Source organism: Zootoca vivipara, chromosome 11 (genome assembly GCF_965207765.1).
Source record: "Zootoca vivipara chromosome 11, rZooViv2.hap1.1, whole genome shotgun sequence".
Taxonomy (NCBI): domain Eukaryota; kingdom Metazoa; phylum Chordata; class Lepidosauria; order Squamata; family Lacertidae; genus Zootoca; species Zootoca vivipara.
In genome coordinates, this window is record NC_142594.1 from 1,860,872 (window position 1) to 1,876,662 (window position 15,791).

The 15,791-nt window shown below is 43.6% G+C and overlaps 2 protein-coding genes across 2 annotated transcripts in view; one reads left to right on the plus strand and one right to left on the minus strand.

Annotated features, from left to right (window-relative positions):
• CNTNAP2 (contactin associated protein 2) overlaps window positions 1-15,791 on the minus strand; it is an 836,988-nt gene that overhangs the window by 290,028 nt on the left and 531,169 nt on the right. The gene's annotated exons all lie outside the window — the stretch shown is intronic.
• Window positions 1,625-9,867, plus strand: CFAP141 (cilia and flagella associated protein 141). The gene is made up of 4 exons (XM_035101356.3): window positions 1,625-1,790; window positions 4,620-4,660; window positions 8,533-8,662; window positions 9,637-9,867. Exons 1-4 carry the CDS (start codon window positions 1,716-1,718, stop codon window positions 9,736-9,738), a joined length of 348 nt encoding a protein of 115 aa, XP_034957247.1. The 5' UTR covers window positions 1,625-1,715; the 3' UTR covers window positions 9,739-9,867.

Here is a 15,791-nt window from a genome sequence, read left to right on the forward strand (position 1 = left end):
ACAGGATACCTTGTCCCCCGTATTTGAGCTCAACTGGCCCCCAAGGGTGGCTGCATCATTGTTGGTGTGGCTGAGGAGAAGTCCAGCCCAGCAGCCCAGTCTCTCAATAGAGAGAAAGGGGAAGGAGGAACCACCTCTCCCTCGCCCCCTCCTTCCTTCCCTCTCACTGGTGCTCCTTCTCAGCCGCCGCCTGCCAGTCAAGCATGGCACACAGTTGACGCAACTTGGCCCTCTCAGCCACCCTGACCTGACCTCTCCTCCTCTCTGCTCGTCTCTTCTGACACCAGCAGGGGGAGCCAGCCGTCTACCCCTGGCCCTGCCCTTCTAAGAGGGGGGGAGGATTTGGTGTCACGAGAGTGCGTGTGCCCCCCAGTCCCAACCCCCAACCTGTCCTTGCCCGACCTATCCTGTATTTTGTCATGCTTGACCAAAGGTGGCAACCCTACCTAGTAGAGAATCCCCCGTCACTCTTTGTCCGTTGGGCATTAGAGCGTTGGGTCTGGCCGGCTGAAGGCCGCCCCTTGTACAGTCTGACTTCCCCAAGAGAAATGGTTCCCCATTCCAGAGCCCCTCCTTGCACATGCCAGGCTCCTAGGAAAGGATTCCAAATTAACCTTTGCTCTTCAATAGACATTTCCAACTCCAAATAATAAAAAACTATACTAGATTTCCTCTGTATCAAAACAAATGAAATACTGGTAAAACCCTCAAAGATATATAATTTTCCCTGGATTTGCTAGCCTTAAAAAAGCATTTGGGGAAAGACAAATGACTTGCATGCAAAAAATAAAATACAGCCTAATAAATATATCATAATAGGAACAACTTTCATTGTAATCTAAAATGGCACTATAACTTGAGCGCTCTGTGGTCCACATAACAGCTTTTATGAAGAGACTGGAAGCACTTGGTAATTGTTCATTTACATCTCAAACGCTCTTTGGGTTGAAGGTACTTCCTGTGGTTTGAGACTGCTCCTACTTGCCATTTTTATGTAATATCTCATTTGAAAATGGCTTTCTAATTTTATTTCATTGGTTCTCTCAGTAAGTTGGATGCACACTTTACCATTCTCAGAGTAGGCCTATTGAAATCAACGGCAAAAATTAGGCAGGACTGTAACTGTTTTTCTAGTGTGATGTGCATTTCCACATGATTGAACCAGGGCAAGCAATTTGTCAGAGGGGGGGGCACACAGTTTTTCCCCACCCTCCCCACATCATCCATTGGGAGGTCCTTTAATGCCACATGAAACTCAACACAGAAGGCAGAGGAGGAAGGATAACTTTATGGGAGCAACAGGGATGGCAGCTGGGAAAATGCAGGGAAGAAAAAATGATTAAAATATAATAAGTTTTTTATTTTCTTTTTTTAAGACTACATTTCTGGTGTTTTTTCTCCAGGGAGAATTTATTTGCTTTGGAGTATATTGCACTTGGAGAATAGTTGAGAGAGGAGGGAAGCAAAGGGACTCCAACCCTCTCCCCAAAAGTAACTGCGGAAATCGCCTTTACAGTTAGCTCAGAACTGGGCCTGCGTCTCCCTTTCCTCTCCTAGGCAACCGGCAGCTGCCATTCGGGACCTTTGTGTTGGCCTGACAGTTCTGGAAGCATGGTCTGCTCCCATGGCAACCACAGATGCAAACAGCATCAGACTAGGAGAGAGCGAGAGCGCATGAGCATAGAGCTCCCCACTTGCCCTGCTCCCACAGCAGCATGGCGTCCGCCAAGGAGAAGACAGGCACAGACAGCAACATCATCACACGCGAGCAGCTACTGAAAGAGGAAGAGGTAGGACCTTGGGCCATGGCCAGAAATACAGGGCGAGGCAGCCTAGGTGGCTTCTAGAATATGGACAGGAGAGCACTCCTCAACTTTCAGGCTGATATTGCAAATATAGAGGAGCCCAGAACATTGCTGCCTGTTAATGCGAGTGTGACACACGGACCTGTGGCAGTGAGTTCCACAGATTAATAAGTTCCAAGGCTGAATGCTTCATGGGAAAACTGTAAAAAACTTTCCTCTTTGGCTTTTTAATTTAGCTGTCAGGATTAAGCAGATTTTAATATAATTGTATATTTTATCTTTATTGCACATATTTTTAAAATAGTTACTAACTGCCCTGAGTTATTGGGAAATGCCAGGTTAGAAACTGAGCTAAGTTTGATGGTTTGTGGATATTAGACGTGTCTAAAACACAACTGGAATTTTAAAAATTACAAATAAAATGCCCCCCCTAACAAACAATGTCGAAACAACTTCAGTCTAAATCCCCACAAATATATGCAATCCTACGCATGTCAACTCAAAAGTAACTTGTCCCAGTGAATTAAATGAAATTGACACCCATGCCAGTGTGTATTGGAATGTGGCCTTTCACTCTCAAAATGGATCCTGGATTTTGCTTCACCTAGAACTCAATAGCAACTCTGGGATGTCTGAAAGTTTCTCCTGAGATCATTCCTTTAACATTCTTCAAAATAGTTATAGAATCTTTGCCTGATCAGAACCTGATTTTCCTCACATTTGCCTTTGTCAACTGTTTTGTCAGCTGGGGTGGCTACAGACCATGTGTGGCCCACACTTTTTTTTTTTACATTTATATTTCACCTCCCCCTCCCCCATCATTATTCCCAAGCTGGCATAAATGTCTTTGCAGGATATCTCCCATCCAGGCACTGATAAGAGCTGTTTATCTGATTAGCACCATTATGGCGATGGTCTCCTGTGCCAAATCCTGTCAACGTCTAATGGTATGATAAGAGTAGCTAGTTAGTCAGTTGACTGACCCTGTGGTGAGACATATTGGACCACATTCCCACAAGCAATAGCAAATACAGGGTAGTGGAGATCTAGGAAAATATTTCTCATCATGGGAGGAGATTCTCCAGAGCACTGGCTCCCCATGTGGTTTGCATATCTCCTGCATTACATTTGCAAATGCCGACAAACAGCCGGCTGCCAACGTCCCTTGGATGGCATGAGAAAGTGCTTCTGTTTCTCCCATTAGGAACAGGGTACAAGCTTGAACTTCTATCGGGAGGCTAGCTGGGGTCTCAGCCCCAGGTGAAGTCTCTAGAGGGGAGGCACTGAAGCTCCCAGCTTGCGGGGGGCTTCCTCCAACCACAGCCCCTCCTTGCGGCTCTGGAGTCCAAAAGTGTCCTTCGGTGTCATAGTCCTGTGCTGCTCTGCCTCAGCAGAGCTCAGTGGCGGGAGAGGCCAGCCAACCAGCCAAGTCTCAGGGGGGGTCATAGCTGCCAAGTTTTCCCTTTTCTCGCGAGGAAGCCTATTCAGCATAAGGGAAAATCCCTTAAAATAAGGGATAACTTGGCAGCTTTGGGGGGGGGGGTACTTGCCTGGAGGCAGGGTCCATATACAAATCCTAAGTTCAGTCTAGTCCTAAGATCAGGGGCATCTCAGTTCACATAGTCAGACTATCCGGGGGTCAGGAAAGCCGTGTCCAAGGTAACGAGAACCAAGAAGCAGCAAGGTCTGGCCAGGTGAACATTGTTTGCAGCAACTGACTGAGGCTGGAAACTCTGCTTAAGAAAGCTGGAGCCAGCTGGTTCACATCAGGAGCAAGAAGGCTGATCAGAATGGAGTCACTCTGCCTTCTGCTCCTTCAGGCTGCTGCTCAGCAGGTGAAGCCGACTCAGGACATGCCCATGACATTTTGCACCACAGAGTCTTTAGTAGTGTGGATCTTGAGCTGCTGAGCATCTGAGGGATGCTAATTTGCATGGGGAAGCAGGAAAACCTGGAAACGATCCTCCTTCCCCTTTCCTCCTGTCTGGTTTTGGAACTGTGTACAAAAGAGAAATCCTGGAGAAGGTTGATCACTAAGCAAAGTTGAAAAATGGAAGTTTTGTTGCTTTCTTCTTTTGTTTCCCTCAATGACTCAGAGATCAATTAAAAGTGGTGAAGAGATCAGAACACCACCTCCTGTCCTTTTTTGGGAAACACAAGCTTTTCTCATGCTTAAACAATTCAAATGTCAAGTTCACAAGATAAGCACTTTGGAGTATTGCTTGCTTATGTCTTATCTCTCTCTCTCTGTATGTGTATGTGTGTTTGCCTCTAGAGGACAACATACATGTTTACAGCATGTGAATACATAAAGTGGGCACTGCTTCATACAATCAGCTACAAAAATGGAGTTCTCTTTATATTGAAAATAAAATTACCTGCAATGAAAGAAATGTGATGCTGACATACAAAACACTTTGTATTTATCCCTTCCTGTAGTTTGGGAGGAAAATGTAGCTAATCCACTTTAAATTCTTTAATTGCAATGGTTCAGCAGCCAACAATTTTTTAACGAAACTTGTGGAGTGTTTTTCTTTTATTCTTTAGAGCCTTAAACTGGAAGCCTTACTACTCAGAAGTAAGTCTTTATGCCTTCTATGAACAAATGTGATGAGTTGTGTGTGTGTACGCAAATGACATCTCTCTCTCTCTCTCTGTCTGTGTGTGTGTGTGTGTGTGTGTGTGTGTGTGAGAGAGAGAGAGAGAGAGAGAGAGAGAGAGAGAGAGAGAAACTAGGTCTTTGCCCCAGGTGACAGAAAGCCTAGTTTCAGCCCTTCTTTTGCTTTGCACTAACTATCTTTCATTGCATTTCAGATGTTAGCAAAAGCTCAAGCATATGCTAAATTGCTCCGAAGGTAAATGGATTTTGAAATCCTGTTTTCTAACTGTGGACTTTAGTGGCTAAAAGCCTTTTTTCAGTAAAGAAACAATGACACAGGCTGCCTCCAGGGTGGCAAAGCTTTTGACACCCAGCTGAAAATGCAGCTGGGCAAAAACTCACAAATTGATGATAAACACCAAAACCTTCCAGACCCAACCGCCTGATTAAAGCCAGTCTCTGTGCTGGGTCTGAAAGCCACATCAGATGTTGGCTGTGGCTGGCAGATAAGAGCCATTGCTTTGCTCTGGATGCATAGCTGCCAAGTTTTCCCTTTTCTCGCGAGGAAGCCTATTCAGCATAAGGGAAAATCCCTTAAAATAAGGGATAACTTGGCAGCTATGTCTGGATGGCAAAGCATAACCAGTATCTATGTGATTCCTGTGGGTGCTCACGACATTGCATTTAGCTATGAACTAAAGGACCCCAAAAATAATCACATAATTGTGTGTTTATGTGAAACATTTCTATACCACCCTTCATGTGTAATAATACTACAGAAGCTCACAATAGTTTTCAATAATACCAATACATTTCTCCCCAAAACAACACGTTAAAATAAAACAAAACATAAAAATCACGTTGAAGCCAAACCTTTCTACTAAAATCTTTGTCCATTTCATGCTCCACTTTCTGCATTTTGTTATATGGTTCATTTCTACAGTGGTTCCTGGTTTGAGGATTGCAGGAATAGGGCTCACACATCTACGCATTCCTTCCAGCAGCACCTTAGAGACCAACTAAGTTTGTCATTGGTATAAGCTTTCATGTGCATGCACACTTCTTCAGGCACACTGAAACAGAAGTCACCAGACGCTTAGATATAGTGAGAGGGTGGGGAGGGGTATTACTCCCTCCTCATGGTGGGAGTAGGTGATTGACAGACTGATAGCTGTTGACGACTGTTAACGACTTTAATTGGTCTTACAGGAAAAAGCAAGGGGTGAGATGGCTAAAGATAGCTTTTTCGTGGGTACTTCTGGGTCTACTGCCAGCACTGTTCGGCAAGGAATCCTTGAGCTCCGAGGTTCCTGGTTCTATGAAGGAGGGTGGGAGCCACGAGAGCAACGTGGCCCCCCAGAAGAACCCCAGATTGAGCTTTCTGGGGGTGTGAGAGCTCAGCTGCGTCCCCAAAGTGACTCCTCTGCCCTGTAAACTCTTTTTAAGAGCCCCGAGAGTGAGCAGAATGAGAGTCGTGGGCGCCATTTTTGAGTATACTGCTACCCTCACAGAGCGAAGCTCCATGCCGGCAGCGGAGGAGCGGTGGATTTTTTTAAAAAAAAGGGATTTGAAGATATTGGATACCGTGAGTAAAGGAAAGATCTTCTAAAAATTTCTTTAATTGGGGAAAATTGGCCACGGGAGGAGGTTAAAAAGAGGAAGTCGATCTCCCCCATTGAGAGGACTCTGAGGCAGTTAATTTGCCTGAAGCCGGAAAGATTCAAAGACTGACTTGATTACAAAAAAAAAAAAAATGGACCTAAAACCTTCCCCCTAAGGCAGGGTAAAGGGTTCAATTCAGTAAAGTCCCTGCAAAAATCTTCATTTTGGACTGGGGAAAATCCCCCTAGAAGCTGGAGCAGGGTCCCTGGAGGGATCATTGAGCTGCCATTATGACATCACAATAAGAAGGAACTTATTTATCTCTTTAAAGCTGAGAACTGTCAACTGTCAAAATATAAGGCTGTGAACAAGAAGTTGGACAATGCTTTTTACATGAATGAACATAATATTTTAAAGAATGATCAAGAATCAAAATGAGAATCTGTAACCAGATCGGACATAAAGTATGTTTTTGAAGTTTGGAAATACGAACTGCGCAATTTCCTGCCTGTAATCTGTGCCGTTCCCATGAAATTGGAGATGAGCAGGATGACAGTAGACAAAACATTATTGCCTGACTCTGCTGACTTTCTGAAGGAAGTTTTGGAATTGCTTTTGGATTTTAGAGATGAACTGCGTGAGAATAATAGACAGATGGGCATAATAAGTCAGAGCTGCATTGAGAGTGAGGAGGGACCAGTCTCCGCGGAGAGTGAGGAGAAGCAAGAGGAACAACCATCAGTCCTGGACAATATAGTTGAATTTAAAAAAAGATGAGGAACACACATGGAATATTGTTTCCCCAGTGGGAGGGGGGAAACAAGACTTATGTGTGATTCAAGGAGTCTCCAAAGAAAAAACCATATGGAATAATGTCCTCCTAGTGAGAGAGGGAGGGCAGGATCCATACCGGGGCCAGAATTTAAAGGGAATAAGAATTGAGACAGGGCTGAAAGGTGGAAACATAGCTGACTGGTATTGTGCTACGGTTAGTAAACTGGAGGGGGTAGCAGGTAAAGATGGGAGAGTGGTGGATAGGCGGCAAAAGAGTGGGAGTGGGATGAGGAATAAAAATGGGTTAATTTCTGACTGATTAAGGTGGTCCGAACTGGAATGACTTATGGAGCTGGCTGATGCATCTGGGAGATGGGGGGCAGAATTAGATATAAGTGGTTAAAGGTTATTAGGATAGAAGAAATAATATTTGAATGTATTTTTTAAAATTTGGGGTAGAAACTTTGAGGCTAAGGGAAGAAACAGAGATGGATGGAAAAATAAATTTAGATTGGGAGTAATTAATGGATGTATAGGTTGAGGAAAGTTGATGTTCTGTTTTAGATTAGAATCGGTTGTGAGATAATGGGGGGAAATGTGATAAAATGATTTAAGATGATAAAGGAAAATTGCTTAATTTAGATTTAAAATTGGACCCAGTGTGTGTGTGTGGGGGGGGGGGAATCGAGGAAGTCCACAATGTTAATTCAATGTAAGAATTGATTTCTTTTTCTTTTTTATGTTTTATGTTTGTTTGTTTTTGGCTTTTGTTGTTGCCAAATTTTGTATTTTGAATTGTTTGAAAACTAATAAATATTATTTGGGGGAAAAGATAGCTTTATTGTGTACCGTATAATGAGGTAAGAATCCAATGTCTTTATTCAGACCTGGTCTCTCCATGTCTGGAGGAGGGAGTAATACCCCTCCCCACCCTCTCACTATAGTGTGCATGCACACGAAAGCTCATACCAATGACAAACTTAGTTGATCTCTAAGGTGCTGCTGGAATTTTTTTATTTCGTTTCGACTACATCAGACCAACAACATCTATGCATGTTTATTTGCCTGTATGCTGGAGGGTTGTATGTGGGGTTTGCCCTGCCCCCTTTAAAAATCTCTGGCTGCATTAACACACAACACTAAGCCATGCACAAGGAGGCTGCCACAGGCTTGCAAACTTCTCCCTCTTGTACCCCATCCTCCCTTGCAGCCAAGAGGAAGACTTCACCAAAGGTTCATTTTCCATGATTCTTGCCATGTTGTTACATTAGAACCAGGAATCACAGTTTCAAAGAAAAAAAATCTGGTCAGCTCCAAAACATGCTTGCATGTTTCACTAACCACAGTTTGTTTTATACCACAAACCATGATTTGCACTTCGGGACAAGTCAGGAGTCAGGTGAAGAGGCCTTGCCCACCCAATTTTGGAAAGGAAGCAGCAGGGCTCCAGGATCTTGTCAGAGCATCGCACCTCCTTCCCTAAGATGGGCAAATGCTTCTCGGGCTGTGGGAAGATGGCATGATGCTCTGATGGGGTCCAAGAGTCTTCTTGCCCCCCCCCCTCTGGGTGGTGGTACATACTGTTGCATACCACCAGAAAAAAGCCCTGCTTAAAATGCAGTACTGCATTTAATGTAACATGTAGCTCGGCCCTTAAAAAGAAGTTTGGAGATGTCCTCATTCTGCAATTAATGCAACAGCAATGGCTGATTTCTGCTGCTTACACAACTTGTCCTGCCTCTGCTTCTGCAGCTGGGAGCGCGGCAAGGCGATGGCCCTGGAGCTGGCGAAACAAGAAGACAGGTGTCTGGAAAGGGCCAGAAAGAGGGAGCAGGCAGAAATGAAAGAGGAGGTGTACCATGATAATAAACAACTGAGGATGGTAAAGTTTGAAGGCAACCACCCCCCTTTCAGTTTTTAGGCAGGCGCAGCAAGGAGGAAATCCTCTCAGTCCAAACAAGAGGACCGCTTGTTTTCTGAGGCTTGATTCCTACTTTTCATGGGGAGAAAACAACCTTCAGACTTGTACAATTGCAAGTGATAAATAATGTTAGCAATATAGTGAGGGCCTTGCTCATACCATAAGGGCATTAGGGTGAAAGCTTGGAAGAGAGGAATGCTTTGCCTTTCACTGGTAACTTGCTTCCAGAACAGGGACACGATGCAGTAATTAAATCTCTAGTCCCTGCAGAATCCAAGTTACAAGGCAAAATGTGCAGGCGCTATCCTGCTCATTAGTTTCGTGAACACTCCTTTCAGTGTTTGTTTCTTTATAACAATGCCAGCACAAGCTCCTCACTTGCATGCTCGATCCAACCTTATACTGTACACAACACTATTGTCTCATATAAAATGGAACCGATTTGTAGAAAAGACTTTATGGCCTGAAAAAAGAGACAATGCACGTACTTTTGTAAACTAAGAAAATCTTTAATAAAAATTATTTATTAAAACCCCCCACAAATAAATAAAGGTGACTGAGAGGCATTCAGAGAGGCAAGGAAGATCTCCCTCCTCTGAAGGGAAATGGAATATTAGAAAGTAAGGTAAAAGGTCAATATTTATTATTATTTCAATGAATGAATAAATAAACTGGGAATGGAAAGGAAGGAGTTAAGGGAAGAAAGCTCTTGCAAGAGGAAGAATGAATGAATGTAAAAGGGCTGTTGAAATCTCATCCACACTTGGTCAGTCACACAGATTGTACCTGATGCAAATGGAGCCAAGGTCAGCTCCTTGGATGGAGCTCATTATTGGCATCCATAGCAGCAAGCAGTAATATTGAGTGCAGCCCTTGTTGAAATAGAAAAGAAAGAGCAAAGGAGGAATTGTTAACGGGTCTTCCATGTCCTGCAGGTTCGGCGAGCAGCTTTACGTCATCGCCTAAGTTTTGAGCATCTGCAGTACCAACTGGAATTGAACCACTTGGGCAAGTCATTCTTCACAGAGCGGCTGTGAGCACTTATCTCAGACAAGCCCAGACCATTATATGCTGGTGCTTTTTCATACTGTAGAGAGATTCTTCTTTCATTGTTTAAGAATCAAATGCAAGCAGTGAAAGGAAAGATTAAACAGTTTTTGTTTGAATGGTTTGGTATACACTGGAAGTTGTACATTTTGTTTCTGATAGAGGGCAACTCAACTATACATCAGATTGGACTCATTTTCTAAGCACAAGCAATGCAATATGTGAATTTGCTTGTCTGTTCTGAGTGTCTGAAAATGAGCAGCACTTTTAGGTTGACTTTTAAATCCTCACCACAACTTCTAATTGACAATAAAGAATAGAATCTATGTTACAATCTAACCCCCCCCCTTTGTCTGACACAGGAAAAGGAAAAGGCAAGATGCAAAATAATTTAAAAATTTGCAGCAATTTATTAAAAACAAATGCTATTTGTTGTTTCATTGAAAATTGGTAATGATTAATTGCAGGATGCTTTTAAACTATCCAGAAAATGCAAATTCTACGTATTGCAGATATTACGGTGCCAATAATTTAGAATTAGTGCTTTGCAGGCAGTCTTGAAGGAACAGATTCTGTTCCTCCATCCAGTACCAAACTGTATGGGAAAATATTAGAAACATCATAGCATGTTTTATGCTGTTCTATATGATGTGGTTGGAAAGCTCAGATAAGACTTCTTTTCACCCTGCAGCAAGGTGAATTCTTTATACCGTGGAAATTTCTACTTCAACCATAAATGTATTTACATAGCTTCACTCCATTTCTGGGCAGTGTCTACTTGTAAAGATACCCCACCTTTCCTCCAAGGAACTTGGTAGCTCCTTTTTATGTTCACAACAACCCTGTGAAGTAGGTTAGGCTGAGAGATAGTGACTGGCCCAAGATCACCCAGTTGGCCTCAGGGCTGAGTGGGGATCTCTCCCAGGGCCTACTAACACTCTAACCACAAGAGGGACCTGTGGTTTGAAGCTATACCAGGCCAACCCATAATTGTCCTGCATAACCCGACCATGACAAAGTTTGCCAGGCTTGTGTATGTGCTCCTGGCTCTGTTCCTTCAACCCCTTCCTTCTAATGTTTTCCACGCAGAGAAAGAGGACAGATTATTCTCTCTCATACACATGATCTGCCCTGTTTAGCAGAGTTCTTTCCCTGGGTGGAAAAAGCAAAAAGGAATGAAAATTATTTAATTGGCTCCAATAATTGCTTGCAATTCCTTTGCCATTTTCAGCAGATGTAATAGAAGATAACACAGCAGAAAGCCAGATAATGATTAAATTGCAGCATATGTTTACAGTCCGCATTCTGCGTAATAGATTCTATGGAAGGCTTTCTCTTTCATAACAAAGGATCCAAAATAATGCTTGCCATAGTTTCAAAATAGCAGGGCCTCCCTCCACAGCCTCACGTGTACCATATGGGACTATGAAAGGCAATTTTGCTCAGAAGAGCTATGAAAGTGGAGCATGAACTAGCACAAGTCAGAGGTGCCATAGGCAGGGAACATTATTGTCCACTGTGGACAATGATTACTCTTGCCCAACAGCTGAGCTTCGCATAGCGAATCTAAACTTTGTCATCCATCCAAACCAGCCTTGTGGGCCAGCCAGAACCTGTGACCAACACCACACACTTAGATTTCAGACAGAGATGACAAGGCGTTTTGGAAAGGAAGGGGACAAACATCCCTGAGCCACTATGAGCTGAACCATTTCATCACAATTCATAATGGCTCCCCAACATTCTGCTCATCTACCCACTTTGCCTTCCTTTCCCAAACTTACAAATAGTTAAGAGCCAGGGATTGACAAATGGAGCTGGTGGATATAAGAGGTAGACCCTAGTAAAATGGTCAAGCATGCTGACCACCAGTAATGTGTGGCTTTCACCCAAGAAACCCCATTTAGGGTGAGGAAATGACAAGAGGAAATGACAAGAGGGTGAGAAAATCACAAGAGAATACATAAAATGTGGCTTATGGCAAGCAGAAAAAGGCACCCCCACTGCTCCACAATCCCAAGGCTGCTGCTTACAGCACCAAATATGTGCATGTTAATTGAATTCACACAATTTCAAAGAGTGCTTATGGCACTCTGAATATCTGCATGTATCAAGAAATACTTAGAACGTTTTGAATGATTGCTATGCCCAGATAATTATAGCATTTCAAGTTTTTCTTCTTCTTTGAAGCCTGTCTGGAGAACCAGGAGCCAAGAAAGGTTAGCATTTGGTTGGATGATGACAAATTAAGAAGGAAATTTAAAAACAGCACAAACCCCTTAGAGATTGTGATGTACTTCCCTCACCTTATTCTTATTTGGCACTGCACAAATGTTATAATCCAGAGGAAGAAGGAAGCATATTTTACAACGGTCTGAACTGACACTCGCCCCTGAGAGGGTGGAGCCTCAGAGCTGCAGAATACAGTAGATGAGTCATCACAACACATACCCTCCAAAATAGGGACATTTCTCACTCCCCACCCTGACTTTCCTTGACCCTGCACTTCCTGTTCTCCAGCAGCCACTACCAGCTGCCCAAGGGAAGAAGCCTGGAGAGGCCCTGGAGAGGCAACAAGACGCTCCCTCGCAGCCATAGATGCAACCCTCCACCAGCTCACACCCCCCTCCCTGAGTTTGGGATTGGCGGCACTGGAGGAAGAAAAAGGGACATTTCAGGATCAAATCAGAAGCCAGGATGGCTTTCGTAATTTCAGGACTGTCCCTGAAAAATTGGGGCACTTGGAGGGTTTGCATGCTCTGTGTCCTGGTTTGCCACTTCCACTGTCTCTGCCAGAGCACTGCTAAAATGCAAATGCAACATGCTGGCTAATAACTGTTAGTGAATATATAATCAGATATGATGTCATTCAAAATATACAAATAAGACACTTCAAAATGATGTATATATCATACAATACATCTCACAAAATATACAAGTAACTACAAGTTGTTATATGTATCAGAGTCATGGGCGTACCCAGGATCAAAGCTGGGGGGCACACGGGGGGGGCACACCAGCCACGCCCCCCAGCCACCCGATTGGCTAGCTGGCAATGACATGGCCAGGATCCCCCCCAGGAGGCATGGTCAATGTCCACGCCCCCCCAGAGGAAAGGGGGCCGTTTGCAAGGCAGCACACGGAGCCACCTGCGCTTGCACTCCTGCCTCTCCCGCTCCTTTAATGGCAGCGGTGGCTAAAACGAGGCAGCAGCAGCGAAGCTGCCTCAGTTGAAGGAAACCTGGACCTGGACCTGGGCTAACTTCAGCCCACACTCCTTCAAGTCACAGCGAGCACAGCACAGAAAATGCTGCCCCACAATGCTCCACGGCACTTCATTTGCTGCTGCTGTTTTGCTTCAGCCAAGCAGGCTGAGGCAGAGCACAGCAGGCAGCGTCCTTGCCTGTCCTCTCCAGCTGCCCTGCTTCTAGGGGGGGACAGCTCCCCCCCTGCCCCATGCTGGGTACGCCCATGATCAGAGTCAAACAAAGAATCAAACAAATCCATTTTTCTGGCTGACATCCTCTCTAAGAGGCCTTGAGGAATGTGTGTCTCTCAAGAGGATTTTGTACATTCTGTGAGCAGTATGCATAATCTCAGACAGGCTTTGGGGAATGTACATATCTCAGTTGCACTTCATACATTCTCAGCCAATATGCATACTATCCGACTGCCTCCATAGGACTGAAGCCTCTGGATTGCAGGACTGAAACACAGGATTGCAAGCAACTACTCTCTGAAGGGCCGAACTGCATCTCAAAATCTGCATTAAGCCATAGCTTTTCTCGCGAGGAAGCCTATTCAGCATAAGGGAAAATCCCTGTAAAAAAGGGATAACTTGGCAGCTATGCATTAAGCCCACAACTTCTGCCAGAATGCAAAACATCCTTTAGCTTTAATTAAAACCTTTCTTTATAATGAGCTAAGCTCAGCCAAATGGCTAGGTAAATTCCTTATTAAATTTAAGCAACAATTAAGCATATCTGCCATACTTTCTATTCTATAATTATATGAAATACAAGTGCATATTTCTTTCATTTTCATTGTTTTATTTTCCTTGAATAAGCATGCTGTTGGGATGGGCTGCAGGCTAGGTTCTTTGTTTTAATTGTACCTCGTTACACTTGAATACAATCATTTTTATTGCTTGCTGCAGATGTTTCTCAAATTGGCACAGGACATTGAACCCACTATCTTTCGCAGAAGGAAATTGTTCACTTCTGATTAACCCAAATTAGTCTTGAATGTCACTATATGAATCAGTCTGATAGTCACATGCACATATATAAGTTGTCCTCTGCTTAATTCACCCAGGAAGATTCTGCTCATGTGGGGGAGATAATGCTAATTCCCTCTCCCCACACCTTCCAAATCATGACTCCCCTGGACATCAGTCTCAGCTGTTTGGGTTTACATTTAAGCTGGTTCTTCCTCCTAGTCCTTTCAACTCCTGGGGTTGAAGAAAAGAGTCGAACAGATCTAAATGAACGGGGGGGGGGATGTCCAACATTTCTGGCTTCCATGTATGCTTGCCTTAGGATCCCCTCCAGCTTTCTCATACCCTCCAACATTTCTCAGATGAAAATAGGTACATTTTAATCTGAGGAATGTTGGAGGTTATGTGTATCCAGTGTCAATTCTACATGGAGTAATCCCATTAAAATGAATGGACATGACTAATTTATGCCCATTAATTTCAATGGAACTACTGTGAGTATAATTACCGGGTAGTTGGATACAATCATTTGTCTTTATTTGTTCTCTTTTCCTCCAGACTAGTTATGGTGCTCTGAGATTTCTCCCCACAATGATTAGTAGATGGTTCTGAAACAGAGAAATGTAGGCTGCTTCCAGACTTCCTATTTTGCTGGTGGGATTCAATCACATACTGACAAATTCAAGTTGCACAGTTAAAGTTTGCATAACACAAAAAGTGGGAGGGCGGCATCCCTTCTATTCTTTTACCCGTCATTTATAAAGATGTTATAGAACGTAGGGTCTTTAGCATTCCCCTGATCTATTGAGCTTGTAACACTTAAAAAAAAGGAAAGAAATTAGGTTTCTCTGGCATGACTATTTTCTTGTTGTTGTTGAGAAATAAGAGTCTTGCTGGCTCTTATTAATCACAGCATCCTTTTCTAAGTGCTCACAGACCAACCTGTAGCGTTCATAAAAAATTATGATGAGAAATCATAACTGGATTGGACAACTGTACAGCATCCCTGTGGAATTATTATAGGGCTCAGGAAGCTATTCTGACCAGATGTGTCAATGAGCAGGTGATGCCGAACTCTGATTCTGAGCCGTAGCTTGATCTTGGCTGGGTCAGTCTAAGTGGACTGGGTTCTAATAATGTTCTGTATGGGACACACGTATTCATATCATTGCATTACAATCCACCATTCATTGAAGATGGAAAGGTCAAGTAGCTTCTGCTAATCATTATCTGACCATTTGGCCTTCTCTCTTTCCTTTGCCAGACATCCTTAGGATTAAGGAACTGGCTCTTTGCTGTAGATCTTTTCTCTAAGGAGGTGATAAAAGCTTGCCTTCCTGCCTGCCTTCCTGCCTGCCTTTATGGCCCCCAGGCTCTGCTAGAGACCCTCCTTTCTCTATTTTCCTGTTGCTCTAACCTCAGTATATATTGCAAGCCTTTTGAACCATGGGAATGCAAATAGATCTGTAAGTGAGGAGATTAGTTTACTGCTCTGTCTCATAGGTTCTTTGTTGCTTGACTCTGCTTGACTGTCCATGTGGAAGTTGAGTGGGAAACCTTGTGGGCTTGTCCTGGGATGTGTTGTATTATTTTCATTGGTGCATTTAAATTTGGGGAGGCAGCCTTTGAATGTAATAAAATAATCTGGAGGGAGAGTGGGGGATCTCACTCCTCTCTCAGAGCTCTTGCTGGCAAAAGCTCTTGTGTCTGTCTTTCCTTTGCACTCTGCACATGCTCAAACGCCACACAACCTTTTAATTATCTGTTCTAGGACCTTTCCTAATATCGATGTCAAGCTGACCCACTGGCAGTTATCTGGGTCTTCTC

What these genes read in the sequence shown, in the direction of transcription:
- CFAP141 (XM_035101356.3), top strand. Translation starts at nt 1,716, where the DNA reads ATGGCGTCCGCCAAGGAGAAGACAGGCACAGACAGCAACATCATCACA. An exon ending in TATGCTAAATTGCTCCGAAG is followed by an intron (nt 4,661 to 8,532) that starts GTAAATGGATTT and finishes CTGCTTCTGCAG; the next exon opens with CTGGGAGCGCGGCAAGGCGA. An exon ending in ATAATAAACAACTGAGGATG is followed by an intron (nt 8,663 to 9,636) that starts GTAAAGTTTGAA and finishes CATGTCCTGCAG; the next exon opens with GTTCGGCGAGCAGCTTTACG.